This window comes from Ylistrum balloti, unplaced genomic scaffold (assembly GCF_031769215.1).
Source record: "Ylistrum balloti isolate Yb309-2 unplaced genomic scaffold, AGI_CSIRO_Ybal_v1 Utg370042, whole genome shotgun sequence".
Taxonomy (NCBI): Eukaryota; Metazoa; Mollusca; class Bivalvia; order Pectinida; family Pectinidae; genus Ylistrum; species Ylistrum balloti.
In genome coordinates, this window is record NW_026782099.1 from 645800 (window position 1) to 663297 (window position 17498).

The 17498-nt window shown below is 36.7% G+C and overlaps 1 protein-coding gene across 1 annotated transcript; it reads left to right on the forward strand.

Moving 5' to 3' along the window:
* The first annotated feature begins 295 nt into the window (after positions 1-295).
* Positions 296-11899, forward strand: LOC132549164 (lysophosphatidylserine lipase ABHD12-like). Its single transcript, XM_060213085.1, has 12 exons — positions 296-318; positions 2475-2584; positions 2678-2789; positions 3574-3684; positions 5031-5107; positions 6023-6152; positions 7599-7636; positions 8095-8174; positions 9518-9600; positions 10390-10468; positions 10875-10993; positions 11575-11899. The coding sequence occupies exons 1-12, from the start codon at positions 305-307 to the stop codon at positions 11702-11704; spliced, it is 1083 nt and encodes a 360-aa protein (XP_060069068.1). The 5' UTR covers positions 296-304; the 3' UTR covers positions 11705-11899.
* The last annotated feature ends 5599 nt before the right edge of the window (positions 11900-17498 follow it).

A 17498-nucleotide genomic window follows, 5' to 3' on the forward strand; every position in this document is an offset into this window, starting at 1 on the left:
GGTCGACGCTTTTGCTGACCAATCATCTATTGCGTTATAAACACTCTCGAAAATTGTAAACACAAGAACACGTGCTTGTGCTTGTCAAAAAATATTTTTTTGTTGCAAGAAACCAAATTGAAAGAGAAACGCTGAATATTGCTGTTAAATACAAAAATTTGATTTATTAAAGTAGGTTAAATCTTCATAGATTGTTTCGCAAATTTTCTTTTTGTTCCACAACTACATTCATCATGCAAAATAGTATTATCAACCGTACACGAACGCACCCACTAAAAATCCGCGAGGAAGTGAGGCAGCAAACATGGACTACTTATGGTAAGACTGGATGATTTTGCTGTCTTTGCAAGATACAAGTCTGGATTATGATCATATATATTTTCTTTGAATCTTTCATATAACACATATCATGTTGCTTCTGAAAGCCAACATATTAATTGCGACCCTCAGTACGCGCTTGTTTCTGGAACGTTCCTTAGACTCAATATGAGAATTTTTTTAAAAATTAGTTAAGAAAATTGACATTAAGAAGGGATTTTCATCAAAACTCTCATCATTCCTTAAATGCACAAAGTTAATTTTACGAATGTTCTTCAAAGTATTGATTGAATATTAATCCCAAAGGCTAGACATTGTATAGGGTCCGTATCGATGTAAAACAGCATCGTTTTAAAAATAACCCAAGTTAAAATGGTCAGAATGGGGGCTCCTGCTCATAGATGTACGTAGGGCACTGTAGGGACACAGCAGGGTTCCATTTCTGATTATCAGAACACTGCAGTACACTCTGGATACCCAGGGAAACTGTACCATGGAGTATTACCATTGATTTTCTCATTAATTTGTGCATACTGACACCTCAGGAGGTCTGAGGGACGAAGGGAGCCACAGCTTCTCGCACTTCTATGACCAAATGTTAAACAAATTGTAGCTGAATTGACTAAAGTACAGTTACCATCATTTGTATTCTTTGGTCAATGATTGATTTGGCATCTTGGCACTGTTTTTGACCTTAGCAGACATTGGATCGTAGTACTGCAGAAAAAGTTGGTTGATACACTTCCAGTACTATCCTCAATCACTGTTTATAACTGTATGTGTTCCAGTACACATGTAGGTGTACATTAGTACCTGTGCTGTTTATAACTGTATGTGTTCCAGTACACATGTAGGTGTACATTAGTACCTGTGCTGTTTATAACTGTATGTGTTCCAGTACACATGTAGGTGTACATTAGTACCTGTGCTGTTTATAACTGTATGTGTTCCAGTACACATGTAGGTGTACATTAGTACCTGTGCTGTTTATAACTGTATGTGTTCCAGTACACATGTAGGTGTACATTAGTACCTGTGCTGTTTATAACTGTATGTGTTCCAGTACACACGTAGGTGTACATTAGTACCTGTGCTGTTTATAACTGTATGTGTTCCAGTACACATGTAGGTGTACATTAGTACCTGTGCTGTTTATAACTGTATGTGTTCCAGTACACATGTAGGTGTACATTAGTACCTGTGCTGTTTATAACTGTATGTGTTCCAGTACACATGTAGGTGTACATTAGTACCTGTGCTGTTTATTACTGTATGTGTTCCAGTACACATGTAGGTGTACATTAGTACCTGTGCTGTTTATAACTGTATGTGTTCCAGTACACATGTAGGTGTACATTAGTACCTGTGCTGTGCTGTGTTATACACATGTAGGTGTACATTAGTACCTGTTCCCAGTACACATGTAGGTGTACATTAGTACCTGTGCTGTTTATTACTGTATGTGTTCTGGTATGCATGTAGGTGTACATTAGTACCTGTGCTGTTTATTACTGTATATGTTCCAGTACACATGTAGGTGTACATTAGTACCTGTGCTGTTTATAACTGTATGTGTTCCAGTACACATGTAGGTGTACATTAGTACCTGTGCTGTTTATAACTGTATGTGTTCCAGTACACATGTAGGTGTACATTAGTACCTGTGCTGTTTATGTGTTCCAGTACTGTATGTGTTCTAGTACACATGTAGGTGTACATTAGTACCTGTGCTGTTTATAACTGTATGTGTTCCAGTACACATGTAGGTGTACATTAGTACCTGTGCTGTTTATTACTGTATGTGTTCCAGTACACATGTAGGTGTACATTAGTACCTGTGCTGTTTATTACTGTATGTGTTCCAGTACACATGTAGGTGTACATTAGTACCTGTGCTGTTTATAACTGTATGTGTTCCAGTACACATGTAGGTGTACATTAGGCACCTATTTGGGTTATTTATGCTGTTACTTTATAGAATTGATAGTTATTTGTATATGTGTATATCACCATTTGTGAAATAGTAGAATTGCCAGAAATTTGTTGGGTTTTTTTTTCATAAAAAAACCACACAATTAGCACAGTTCTTTTATTTGTGTTTGATGTTATGAGTGTGCAAATTCAATACATAAAGATGTTTTGAAAAAAAATTTCAGGTACATATTTGCAGTGCCAGTAACATTTTTCTTTGGGATCTACATTCTGTTGCCTGTTGTTGTGATACTTAACCCATGGCTCCAGACCAGCATAGTGTTCCTTCACTATGGTGAGTACCATATCGTTATTCAATTATTTGTTCTAACAGTGATAAAGCTTATTCTTAATAGTATCTAATTGCATTCCTTTTTCATTGTTACAGTAAAAGCGCCATTTGTGGATTACACCAAACCAAAAAACCTTGGTTACAAAAATTTAAAAAGTGGCAGGTGTTTCCATCTGTCTGTGGCGAAAGATGTGAAGATTGGTGTATGGTATGTATGTTTGATGAACAATAGCTTACTTACCTAATAGACAACTCACAATCATAGAGATGATCACCATTTGTGATGGCTACATGTGTACTTAGGCCTTCTTTTTTAACAAGAGTCCACTGGTCACCCTATTTATTATTATTTGACTTTATTGTGCTGACTGTGACTGTCATAAGTTTCTAACTGTGTAAATCTCTAACCATTTTTTGGAATAAATTATACCTGCTAAAATTAAAGGCTAATTTATATATCTATATATATAATGATTCAAGTCTGGTTCCAAATTATATGAACAGGTTGTAACAAAACAACAACCTTACAACTGGAAAGAATAAAACCTACAATTAGACATTTACTCTAATTGAAAACATACATAAAGAATCTATGCATGGAAGATGTAGAAATCATCACAGCCCTGCTCAGTAATACATCACAGATACATCATGTATATTATTTAATTTAATTGAATATGTGTATATATGTAAATTAGCATTATAATTAAGTATATATATATATGTAAATAAACAATTGATCTGGAGTCATGAGACAAAATATGCTTGGACAATGGTGTAAATAAAAAAATGAAATAATATGTAAACAATGCACTTCTGTAAAACCGTATGATAGAAAATATTGTTAAACAAAATCTATTCATGAAATAGACAATTGATCGTAACAAACACCCAGCACAATGGTGTCATGTTGAGAATATGTAGATCTTGCTTTGATAAAAGAATTATGAATCTATCAGTTTATCATGTATGTATGTTTGCTGGTAATTTAGGCATATCCTGCCAGAGAGTGTCCCGGAGCCAGAGCAAGAAGAAGATTATGTCCATTCATTAAAGGATGGAAAACCAATATTTATATATCTTCATGGAACTGCAGCCACCAGGTAGGTTTCAACGCTATGTCTCAGCTTCTGACAGTCTTGCTCTGGACCTCGTGTGGTAGCCTTATCCTGACAATCTCTATCTGACAATCTAGTTCTGAAACATCATTTGATAGTGTTGCCCTCACAATTTCTATCTTCCAATCTATAGCTACTTCTCTTCTCCTGAACTTCTTACAATGGTGTTGCCAGTACAATTTCTATCTGACATTCTAATTCTGAACATCCTATGATGGTGTTGCCAGGACAAACTCTATCTGACAATCACATTCGGAACCTCTTGCGATGGTGTTGTCATGGCAATTTGTATCTGATGATCTAATTCTGAACCTCCTGTGATGATGTTGACATGAAAATCTCTTACAATCTAATTCTGAAGCTTTTGTAGTGGTATTATCATGCAATTTCTATCTGAAAATCTAATTCTGAACCTTTTTGGTGGTCAGGATAATCTCTATTGAAGATGCCCACCATACTACATTTAAAATGATTACTATGGTGGCAATCATGAAACTTTTATTTGCTACTTTTTCTCAACAGAAAATGATTAATAAAGCATATGATATGATTTTGCATCTCATTTTTAGCTCACCTGGCCCAAAGGGGTAATAGAGCAATTTAAAAAAAAAATCTTACTCCTATTGTAGGAATGAATGGATAATTCCCAAATTTAGTCTGAAATATTCTTGGGTGAAGTGAAATCAATTGTGTATAAACAGTAGATTCTGGCCTCCTGGTTGGGAGGGGCGAGGTTAGGGTTGGTTCTCAGTTCCTAGGGGCCGTAGGGGCAGTGCTCAAAAGGGGAAATTTTGCATGTGCTTTAAAATCTTACTCCTCCTATATGAATAAATTGATATTGCCCAAATTTGGTGTGAAGTACTTCTGGGTGAAGGGGACTAAGTTCTGTATAAATGGTGTATCCTAGCTCCCTAGGGCGGGATGGATGGGTCCAATATGGGAAATTTAAGTCTTAAAAGTCCTTCTTCCATACAAGGATATTGTCCAAGTTTGGTCTGAAGAATTTTTCATGAATAGTGAATCAGACCTCTGTTTGACCACAAGGGTGGGAACCAATCAGGAAATTTTATCAGAAATTGTTTGTTTTAAATTATTAAATAACTAAATAGATAAATTAGCCACATGAGCAATGCAGGCCCCTTGGACTTCTTGTTCATTTTGGCTAACAGAACAGAAGTGTCTAATTTTGGCAACCTCATCCTGATAGCCTCAAATCCATCAATGATTACCCATGTTCTAATCAGTCTAATGTACCTAACATGAAAGTTTTCATCCTGGCCATTAGTAGCAATTACTATTAAATCATGTATTAAATGTGATTGATTTTTCAGAGCTCACACACCTAGAGTAAACATGTTAAAGCGCCTTTCTTCCATGGACAATCATGTCTTCTCTATAGATTACAGAGGTAAATGTTTTTATCTGTCAGCTGGTGTGGATGTTTTACAGTGTCTGTCAGCTGGTGTGGATGTGTTACAGTGTCTGTCAGCTGGTGTGGATGTGTTACAGTGTCTGTCAGCTGGTGTGGATGTGTTACAGTGTCTGTCAGCTGGTGTGGATGTTTTACAGTGTCTGTCAGCTGGTGTGGATGTGTTACAGTGTCTGTCAGCTGGTGTGGATGTTTTACAGTGTCTGTCAGCTGGTGTGGATGTTTTACAGTGTCTGTCAGCTGGTGTGGATGTGTTACAGTGTCTGTCAGCTGGTGTGGATGTTTTACAGTGTCTGTCAGCTGGTGTGGATGTGTTACAGTGTCTGTCAGCTGGTGTGGATGTGTTACAGTGTTTGTCAGTTGTTGTGAATATTTCACTCTGTCTGTCAGGTGATGTGAATGTGTTACTATGTCTGTCAGCTGGTGTGAATGCGTTACTATGTCTGTCAGCTGGTGTGAACGTGTTACTGTTTCTGTCAGCTGGTGTGATTGTGTTACTTGTTACTATGTCTGTCAGCTGGTGTGAATGTGTTACTATGTCTGTCAGCTGGTGTGAATGTGTTACTATGTCTGTTAGCTGGTGTGATTGTGTTACTTGTTACTATGTCTGTCAGATGGTGTGAATGTGTTACTATGTCTGTCAGCTCGTGTGAATATTTCACTATGTATGTCAGCTGGTGTGAATTTGTTACTCTGTCTGTCAACTGGTGTGAATTTGTTACTATGTGGTTTCAGCTGGTGTGAACGTGTCACTATGTCTGTCAGCTAATATGAATGAATTTCGGAGACAGATGTCAACCATGTACATGTATACAATTTTTCCACAATATTGATATATGTTATCTAGTTAAGTTAATTTACCAAAGTAAGAATACATGTAAACCTCTGTTGTAGGATTTGCAGACTCCTCAGGGATTCCAACTGAAGAGGGTGTGGTAGAGGATGCACTCTCTATGTACAAATGGGTCCAATCATGCTGTGGTGATTCTCCAATTATCATATGGGGCCATTCACTGGGGACAGGGTAGGTACTGGAATATCTCGGGCCATTCACTAAGGACAGGGTAGGTACTGGAATATCTGGGGCCGTTCACTAGGGACAGGGTAGGTACTGGAATATCTGGGGCCATTCACTTGGGACAGAGAAGCTACTGGAATATCTGGGGCCATTCACTAGGGACAGGGTAGGTACTGGAATATGTGGGGCCATTCACTAGGGACAGGGTAGGTACTGGAATATCTGGGGCCACTCACTAGGGACAGGGTGGGTACTGGAATATTTGGGGCCATTCACTAGGGACAGGGTAGGTTCTGGAATATCTGGGGCCATTCACTAGGGACAGGGTAGGTACTGGAATATCTGGGGCCATTCACTAGGGACAGGGTAGGTTCTGGAATATCTGGGGCCATTCACTAGGGACAGGGTAGGTTCTGGAATATCTGGGGTCATTCACTAGGGACAGGGTAGGTACTAGAATATCTGGGGCCATTCACTAGGGACAGGGTAGGTACTGGAATATCTGGGGCCATTCACTAGGGACAGGGTAGGTACTGGAATATCTGGGGCCATTCACTAGGGACAGGGTAGGTTCTGGAATATCTGGGGCCATTCACTAGGGATAGGGTAGGTACTGGAATATCTGGGGCCATTCACTAGGGACAGGGTAGGTACTGGAATATGTGGGGCCATTCACTCGTGACAGAGAAGGTACTGGAATATCTGGAGCCATTCACTAGGGACAGGGTAGGTACTGGAATATGTGGGGCCATTCACTAGGGACGGGGTAGGTACTGGAATATGTTGGGCCATTCACGAGGGACAAGGTAGGTTCTGGAATATCTGGAGCCATTCACTAGGGACGGGGTAGGTACTGGAATATCTGGGGCCATTCACTAGGGACAGGGTGGGTACTGGAATATCTGGGGCCACTCACTAGGGACAGGGTAGGTACTGGAATATCTGAGGCCGTTCACTAAGGAGGGGGTAGATAATGAAACATCTTGGGTGATTCGCTAGGGACAGAGTAGGTACTGAAACATAATAGGTTATTCACTACAGACAGGTAGATACTGCAACATCTTAGGTTATTTTCTACAGACAGGTAGGTATTGGAACATCTGGGACTATTTTGCTAGGGACAGAGTAGGTACTTGAACATCTGGGGCCAATCATGAGGGACAGAGTAGGTACTGACACATCTGGGGCCAATCATGAGGGACAGAGTAGGTAAAGGAAGACATGGAACTGTGGAGGTAAAATCTGTGCCCTCTCACTTGGAACTTTGTGTGGGTAAAATATTGGGTCACTCTCAAGAGATTGTGTAGATGAAATTTGAAGTCACTCCTATGAAATGTTTTTTAAAAGTTTGGATTACTCCTCATGAATTTGGTAATACATAACAAACATCTATATTACATTTCTCCTATTCAGCAGGGATTTGTTAATTTAGATATATGACATATTTTACAGAGTGGCTACTTTGTTGGTGAGACAGTTGTGTAATACAAGTAAGTAAAACTCTTTTCTTTGTAATATTGACTACAGTTATCCCCCTTTATCAGATCCTGTGGCCTCTATTAAACTGCAATGCTTTTTGGATATGTTTACTTGTAACTAATAGAATCAATAGGGAAGAAGAAAGTCAATTTTATACTTAAGCCTCATCTGGGCTTTTCACTATCTGTGGCCATCAAATTATCTAGCGTAAAAACAACTGTAGTTGTGAGTCTGTGTTTATGCCATCCTGAACTTTTATAATCCTGAACTTTTAAAACCAGGTCTTCATTGATGGCACATTGTTAATGGCACAGTGCTCTTAACATGGTCGTTTGTTTATTTAGAATACACCTGACCCTGTATTATATAAAGAATTGAGAAGAGGGTACAATTACTTGAGGCATTATGATTCAACATGAAAAATTACTCAGATGGCACACTGCTTCTAAATTGAATTCTTCCTTCATAGATCAAAAATTAGCTGGTCTTGTCCTTGAATCGCCATTCAACAATCTTCGAGAGGCAGCTAGTCAACACCCTCTGTCACTGGTGAGTACAGACTAAACCTGTCTAGGGAGAATCATCTCCAGCAAAATTGTCACCATGACAGGAGTGACAAGTGTATGGGTATGGTGGAAACTTATGTTTTTGTTTCTGCCATGACCATGGCCACTTGTGTTTGGGGATGGTGGAAATTTATGTCAATCTGTTGCTAGGTGACTGAAGCCACCAGTGTTTGGGGATGGTGGAAATTTATGTCAATCTGTTGCTAGGTGACTGAAGCCACCAGTGTTTGGGGATGGTGGACACTTGTGTCTTTGTGTCAGCCATGACCAGAGTCACTAGTGTTTGGGGATGGTGGACACTTATGTCTTTGTGTCAGCCATGACCAGAGTCACGAGTGTTTGGGGATGGTGGAAATTTATGTCAATCTGTTGCTAGGTGACTGAAGCCACCAGTGTTTGGGGATGGTGGACACTTATGTCAGTCTGTTGCTAGGTGACTGAAGCCACCAGTGTTTGGGGATGGTGGACACTTATGTCAGTCTGTTGCTAGGTGACTGAAGCCACCAGTGTTTGGGTATTGGTAGAAACTTATGCCTGTGGGTCTATAATGTAACCAGAACCACCAGTATTTTAAGATAACTGGAACATTTTGTTTATGTGTCTGACATGACTGATGCCACCAGTGTTTTAGGACAGCGGGAACATAAATCTGTGGATCTTCACAATTATGCTTTATATCACCACAAAATTTCACACATAGTCAAACCTTCACTTAATGTTGGAAAAGATTTCATAGTTTTCATAGATTTCAAGTTTCTTTATGTGTTCATTTAAACTTAGGTCCATACTATATAGTTCTCTACAGATTTGCCTTGGTGGTCACATATCTAGTGTTAAAGGAAGACAAAGTCAAAGTTAAATAGTGCAAGAAATTGATTTATATGGTAATTTTATTTGAATGCTATTATCCAATTAGTCAATTAATGCATGATACTCTTGATTGCACTACAATCAGATTAACTTGTTATTTTGTTATGTTTTTCTATGAGGACATTGGCTAAGAATAAACAAACGTGTGTGTGGTAAGGATTTGAAGTTTGACTTTGTATACTGGTACATGTAATATCATTAGGTAGATGTTATGGGGAATACCAACATTTTGTTATATCAGCATCAAACTCATTTCATGTAGAATTAGTTAAGTTTGGTTATAGTGATACCAAATATATTACAATACTGTAATCTTTTTTATTGTCTTGTCTTATTTTCAACACAGATGCAAAATTTATTGTTTCACTGTGCTGGCTATATCTTATATTCCTTATCCTTGTTAGATTTTTAAGTGTGAAGTTACAAAAAAATATATTAGTTTTGTCTCTGTTTCAGCCATTTAGGTTCTTGCCTTGGTTTGAGAGAGCCTTCCTGGACACTGCTGCTCAAGTCAACATCAACTTTGAAAGTGATAAACAGTAAGTGCTGACAACAATGCTAGGTCTGTATTTCAGTATTACGTAATCATTAACATAGAAGACAGAAAATCAAAATGATTGAAAGAATTAATTAGGTCACCTGGCTTTGTCACAGGGCTGTAGATAGGCCCCAAAAAAGTCAGAGAGCTGAACTTTTCCTAAAAGTTGCAGATCTTTATGGGAGCTGTAGGGCCATATTCATATTGTTCAAATTATTTTAAACTTTTTCTTCAAAGTTCATTTTTTAAATTTTGACCAAATGTAACTTAAATAAAAACTTAGATGGGAATGAAGTAGCTGACCTTCTGAGCCTCTTGCTTGAGCTTTGGTTGTCCCCAGCATTACTTGCTTTAAGATTTTTATGAGTGGTTACATGTATTTGTATACCCCATCCTCCCTTCAGTGCTCTTTAACATTCAAAGTATATAGTACCTATCTTTGTAACAATATAGCACACATGTGTAACAGTATTTATTATAATACTATGTACCTATCTTTGTTACAGTATAACAGTTGTGTAACAGTATTTATTATAATACTAATTACCTATCTTTGTTACAGTATAGCACCTGTGTGTAACAGTATTTATTATAATACCATGTACCTATCTTTGTTACAGTATAACAGTTGTGTAACAGTATTTATTATAATACTATGTACCTATCTTTGTTACAGTATAGCACCTGTGTGTAACAGTATTTATTATAATACTATGTACCGATCTTTGTTACAGTATAACAGTTGTGTAACAGTATTTATTATAATACTAAGTACCCATCTTTGTTACAGTATAGCACATGTTACGGTACCCATCATGATTGTACACTCCAAAGATGACAATGATGTACCTATTGACCTAGGAAGGAAGGTACTTACATTATATAGCTTTGTAGTGTGCTGTTTTGTTTCCTTCACTGGGACCTTTGTTCTTAATATCACAATGAAGGAGATAGAAATACTCATTTTGTATAGGCACTTTTACTACCTATCTACTTGGTGGAAGAAAATATTTCAACACTCAGAATATATTGTACCTACTAACTAAGTGAAATAAAGATTAAGATTTACACCATGAAAATCAAATCATGTTTACCCACTTAAATGAATAACAGTAGGACTTTGTGTTAACCTTCATTTGTTGAAAACCTTGTTAAATTTTGAATAAAAATATAAATCGTAGGCTTGATGATTTGTCAGCATTTTATTTAGTCAAACTGTCAGTGCAGATTGGAACAGGATTCTATTGATATCTGTGTTGAATTGTACATTGACAGTTATATGAAGCAGCTGTGAAGAGTCGACCTGAAGATGCTGGACCTATTCAGTTTTATGCTCTGAACAAGTGTGGCCATATCAACATCAGTCAGGCTCCAGAATTTCCTCACGTTGTCAGGTAAATATTGTGTGTCTTTATAATAATGTATGTGTAAGGTTAATATCAGGCCAGTTTTCATTATGTATATCTTGTCCTGTTTTCCTGTTGTTATTCTGTTGTGTTAACCTACTGACACACCCTGATGTTATCCTGTTGTTATTCTGTTGTGTTAACCTACTGACACACCCTGATGTTATCCTGTTGTTATTCTGTTGTGTTAACCTACTGACACACCCTGATGTTATCCTGTTGTTATTCTGTTGTGTTAACCTACTGACACACCCTGATGTTATCCTGTTGTTATTCTGTTGTGTTAACCTACTGACACACCCTGATGTTATCCTGTTGTTATTCTGTTGTGTTAACCTACTGACACACCCTGATGTTATCCTGTTGTTCTGTTGTGTTAACCTACTGACACACCCTGATGTTATCCTGTTGTTGTTCTGTTGTGTTAACCTACTGACACACCCTGATGTTATCCTGTTGTTGTTCTGTTGTGTTAACCTACTGACACACCCTGATGTTATCTTGTTGTTGTTCTGTTGTGGGAACCTAATGACACACCCTGATGTTAACCTGTTGTTGTTCTGTTGTAGGAAATTTCTAAAGACCTGTGGGTGTGGTGACTCGTCAGTCTATGATAAGGACTACTGTGACACAGATATAGATTGGAAGGAGCTTAGTCTCGGAACATTGAACCTCTGGACTAACAATAAGGAAAAGTGATAGGTTACAATGATGACGTATCTTTAGAGCTTTGTAGAGATTTGATACAAAATCATTTACATTCATAATGAAATTTGTTGAAGCTAACTTAAGTTTAAGGTGAGAGTTTCTAATTTTTTCCACTCTTTTGAGAATATTAATAAAGAAAATCACAATGGTTTAGTATCAGTGTGTGAATACTAAAAATTAAATGAATTTGAGCTGTTAATTTTAGATAAGAAAATTGAAAAATTGAAATTGTTGCATAAACAAAAAAATATTCTCTCCCATAAAAGCTTTTAAAATTACTTAGTAAAAAAAAAATATCGAAATGAATTTTTTATTTGATTAATTTGTGTTGTGGCTGTTGTTATTTTAAAGGTCACAATCTTTTGATTAGTCAGAGTGTTGACCAGTGTAACTCAGGTAAAGATCTCAGGTCCAGGGTTTGATGTTCCATACCTGCGCAGTTTGTGTTTCTCCAGAAGCTGAGAAACTGGCTGGTCTATGCTGGCATGGTTGTGTAATTGGGCAGCACACTTTACCCTTATTGCTCTGGATGGTATGTGAGGGGTGTGTCATGTGTTGTTCTGTGACGTAGCCACCAGCTATGGAGACCCTGCCTTAGAATGACTCAGCAAGCAAACAATTTTAAGATATGATAGTGATTTCTATGTGATTTAACTGTGTTATGGAGATTTACAGTATTACTTAGATAAGTTTAATGTTACATTGTCATATCTATACATTCCAAGGAGTGAAGAATATGATCTTGTTAATAGTTTAAAGCCGGTGTGTTCTTGTGTTGGCTTTGTGGTGAACTATTATCAGAACGCTGCATTGTTATGTCATGGATATTTGTGTACACAGAAATTGTAAATATCATAAACAATATACAACAACACAATTTATGTATGTACATAAGTGGTTAACATCTGTAGGTAGATTTGCGGATTGTCTGTTGAAAGGCCAAAAGGCGGAAATAGTGGACGTAAAACCTGTTAAATAAATAGATAAATAAAAGTAGAATTATGACATTGATTTTACTGTTGGATGTTATTTAGAAATAGATTGAGTTTATTGTTAAATATGTACAAAAAACAATCACATTCAAATGTTTAATTAACATGGGAAAAGGTGTAGAACATTCGTTCATTAAACGTCTGGAGAAGGTGTGGTAGCTTGAGTCCCAGTGTGTAGGCAGGAAACTTTTTATTACTCTTTATCATTACACAAGGGCTGGTGATGTAGAGATGTATCATTGAAGGTTATTCCTACTGTTGTTATTTACAAGTTTTAATGTCATATTATTGTTTTGTTTGTTATTATCCAAACTTGCTTAAGTCTGTTTATACTGCTTGATACACATTATCTGGTCTGTGTGTTGTATAGACACATTACTGCAGCATTGATCTGTCATTTTACTGTTACTTTTTTACTATGAGTTATATTTATTGTCAATTTTACATATACTTGATGCTTATGTATCCTAAAGAATGGTGGAGCTAAATCAAAGAGCTAGTCATATAACTTATATTACCATCTTATTTGTCATAGTTACAAGTATGGCAAAACTACATTTAGTATATAAACAATATTTTAATGGCATTTAATCAGTAGCAGTATTAATGTTTGATATTGTGTGTAGAAATTCAGAGTGGTTAAAAAAATTACAAAAAGCAAGGAACTGCAGATGTGATCAGCTTTGAACAACTTGGATGCTGGTCCTCTTCTTACAAAACAAATAGAAAACTTCTGACCACATTATTGTCTAAAAAATTATCTACAAAATATCCTTTCAAGCTTTAATGAAAACATACTGAAAATCTTCAGAGATCCAAAGTTATTTAACTTATCTATCAACAATTTGAAATGTTTGTTGCCAACAACTTAATGAAAAATTGAAATTTTAACCAATCAGAATAAGAGGACATCAGATTTGCTGTTTACTTGAATTTTGATTGGAGGCAATCAGAAATCTTTTGTCACTTCCCAGTACATGTAACAAGAGATATTAGTCACATGGAGGAAGGTAGTTTAGGGGCATTAGAAGTATCATGTAATGAAGAATCCCATTTGTTTTAAATAGTGCTTGAATTTACTGAAATATGATTATTTCTATTTTTATGATTTTTTTAAAAAATGATGTATAAGACAGTTCCAAAAGATAATCAAATGTGCATCAAATAGTGCTTGCTTTTAGATAGTGACTATTTCTTAGAGGTTATGATGGTGTGAAATAGGTGTTGTTGGAGATGCTTTTCTTCCTCATACACAAGGATATGTGCTACCTTATTAGGAGGTAGTGTTGGAGACTAAAAGAAGGAGACTCTGATGAGAATCTATATATTAACTACATATTATGTTATATGTACATTGAACTGTAGAGAGATTAAAATACGAAATATCTTCATCATAGTGTGATGTCATTTACTACCGAACATTGAACATTAAGATTGAAAATCAAAATGTCTATCATGGTACAATGTCCGTCCATTATGATAATTGAGCTGTTAACATATCTGACAGGTTTACACAGGAATCAAGTAATACAAACAATATTAAGTGTTAGAAATTTGTGATGTGTATGTAAATGTACTTTGAAGTGTATGGTATGATATGTACTAAATATGATGAAAAAAATAGAAAAAAAAGTATTATTTCAATATTTGAAAAATGATATGAAATCAAGTGTTGTTTCATTATAAGGCTGTTTACTTATTTTTTCCTGTGTGTAATGGCAGAAAATAACCAACACAATTAATTTTAGAAAAATTGATAATAGTTAAATGAAATCATGTAATAATTGACTTTTTAGATCACCTGCGACAAAGTCTCAGGGTGACCTATTGTAATCATCACCTTTTGTTCAGAGTTGTGCATGGTAAACTTTTAACATTTTTTACTTCTTCTGAAAAACTCCTGAACTGATTCAGTTAACTTTGGTAAAGTTTGCAAAATCTTTCCATGGCTATAGATGCACCAAACCTGTAAACCCCCAGTGGCCTGAGGGGCGGGGCAAAAAACAAGTCTAAATTGATTGAACAAAAATTTTTTTTTCGAATCCCAGGTATGGTAGAACCAAATACAATTCATGTATGGCAGTGTCTTATGGTGCTTTACCAAAATTGTAAATTTCATGACCTCTGGTCTCACATTTCCCCTTTGGGAGTGGGTAAAAATTTAAAAATTACTGTCCGTAGTTAATATAGGAAAATTACATATTTTTAAAAATTTTCTTACATAAATAGTTCAAACTTGGTTAGAATTATTAGTATATGCTGACAGTTTGATGAGATGCACATATTGGCCACGGCTGACACCCAGGGGCTGATGGGCGGTTCAAAAATTGGTCAAATTGACTGAAATTTCAAATATGTCCCACTGTTCATTGATGGAATACTTTATATGGGAAAATTCAATTTTTGGGTTTAATTCCTTTCAATTCAAACTTGATTAGAAGCCTTAGCATGGGACAGCAGTTAATGTTATGCCCAGTTAACAGTTACATTATGTGTAATTAAAGTTATCTTAGTTTTTTAACAAAATCATTTCTATGACATGGGCTGAAATCCAGTACTAGTATCCTAACCTTTGAATACTCATCACTAAAGGTTACATGTTTACTTATACAGTAGTTTGTCTCCTTATTGTCCTATCAATGTCAACAAAATATGCTCAATTTTTTGTTTACAAATCATTCTTTACCAATGATATGAGATGAAAAGACTCCTGGTTATGTTGAAGGTCAAATGGAACATTAAGTATGAAATATTAATGTACATAAGCACTGAAGGACTTACTAAAGTTTTCTTGATAACATTATAACATACCATGTTATCAGTGATAATATCTCCTTCTGTCAGTTACTGTGTAAATGGATTTTCTTTTTATTAAACTTCAGATGGAATAAATGTTGATGTACATATTGATGTTTTTTGCACCTGTCCTACATCTGTTTTGTACATTAAACTGATTTAATGCGATATTAAGAGGTATTTTCTTCTGTCAATAAAGGTACCTGTATGGTATAAAACAACAAGACTTATTGATGCTTTACATTGCACATTGAAATTCCTCTTAGATTTGCTGTGATAACAAAAAAAAATCTGTCTTGATATGAAGTTCTAGTTCCCCTTGGTACCAGTGCTGACAGACAGGACTGACCCCTGACCAGTTCTCCTTGGTACCAGTGCTGACAGACAGGACTGACCCCTGACCAGTTCTCCTTGGTACCAGTGCTGACAGACAGGACTGACCCCTGACAAGTTCCCCTTGGTATCAGTGCTGACAGACAGGACTGACCCCTGACCAGTTCTCCTTGGTACAAGTGGTAACAGACAGGACTGACCCCTGACCAGTTCTCCTTGGTACCAGTGCTGACAGACACGACTACCCCTGACCAGTTCCCCTTGGTACCAGTGCTGACAGACAAAACTGATCCCTGACCAGTTCCCCTTGGTACCAGTGCTGACAGACATGACTACCCCTGATCAGTTCCCCTTGGTACCAGTGCTGACAGACACGACTACCCCTGACCAGTTCCCCTTGGTACCAGTGCTAACAGAGAGGACTGACCCTTGGCCAGTTCCCCTTGGTACCAGTGCTGACAGACAAGACTGACCCCTGACCAGTTCCCCTAGATACCAGTGCTGACAGACAGGACTGACCCCTGACCAGTTCCCCTTGGTACCAGTGCTGACAGACAGAACTGACCCCTGACTCAGCTCTCTTTCGTATCAGTGCTATCAGATAGGGCCTGACTAATTCGAAATGATGCTGATGTTGGCAAATATGACAAAAGACATTCACTCTAATCATCATTACATTTACTTGCTTCTCTATCACTTATTGGCCAGTAAGCTTCAAATTACCTAATGATGCATTTTATTATGGGCTGCAAGATATAGATTCTAAATGGCCTCTTTTGTATGATTAAGGCCCCACATCGAAAATGCATGTGCTCTATAATTGGCTTGTCCATCCATTCTTTCTCAAGTTCAGTTAAGCCATTTGCACTCAAAACTTTGGGTATACTCAAAACTTCTTTAAAGGAAATGCCTGGGTGGGAATGATTTCTTTGTCCAAAGGACAAAGGTTAAAGTCACCTCACTCTCAGTTCTATTTCGATGATCACACTTGGACTTTACACATTGTTTCTTAACATGAAGTGCTAGCTCTCAATTACATTTGCTGTTCAAAGGTCAAAACTCAAGGTTGAAACTGTAAGTAGAAATGGGAAATATACCGAAAAAATATTTATCTGAATGTTAATTTAAACATGGTGTATTTACTTACAATGTAGGACATACTGAAGCATAATTAACTGAAATCAAATGAGAAGTCATCTTATAACAGGTTAAGGTCACCATGTCAAAGGTCAAGGTCGATTTGAATGTTTTACTGGAAAATATATTCTTTTTATATCATGAAGCGAAGATGGACACTATATAGGTGAGCTTGTCAGTCTACAGGTCATGGTCACCAGGTCAAAGTCGAGATATAATTTGAAATATTTCAGCTGTAAATATTTTGCTATGGCATTATGAAGCAGAGTTGATCAAAATGAAATGATAAGTCATCTGACAGAATGAAAATACCATCAGATTTTTTAACTGCTATTTTGTTGTGATATTATCAAGGCAAGTTGGTTTCAATCACACCAGTTAAAAACTAACCAGAGCTCAACGTTGGTTGTTCAAAGATCAATGCTGAATTTTAGATTTCCTAATTGATAAATATTTTGTTTTAACATATCAAGCAGAATTGGTCACAATTAAACTTACTTTCAACAGACTCAAGGTTATTGTGTCAA

Coding starts and splice junctions, on each gene's coding strand:
- LOC132549164 (XM_060213085.1), top strand. Junction 9,601..10,389: donor AACTTTGAAAGTGATAAACA/GTAAGTGCTGAC, acceptor TCTTTGTTACAG/TATAGCACATGTTACGGTAC. Junction 10,469..10,874: donor CTATTGACCTAGGAAGGAAG/GTACTTACATTA, acceptor GTACATTGACAG/TTATATGAAGCAGCTGTGAA.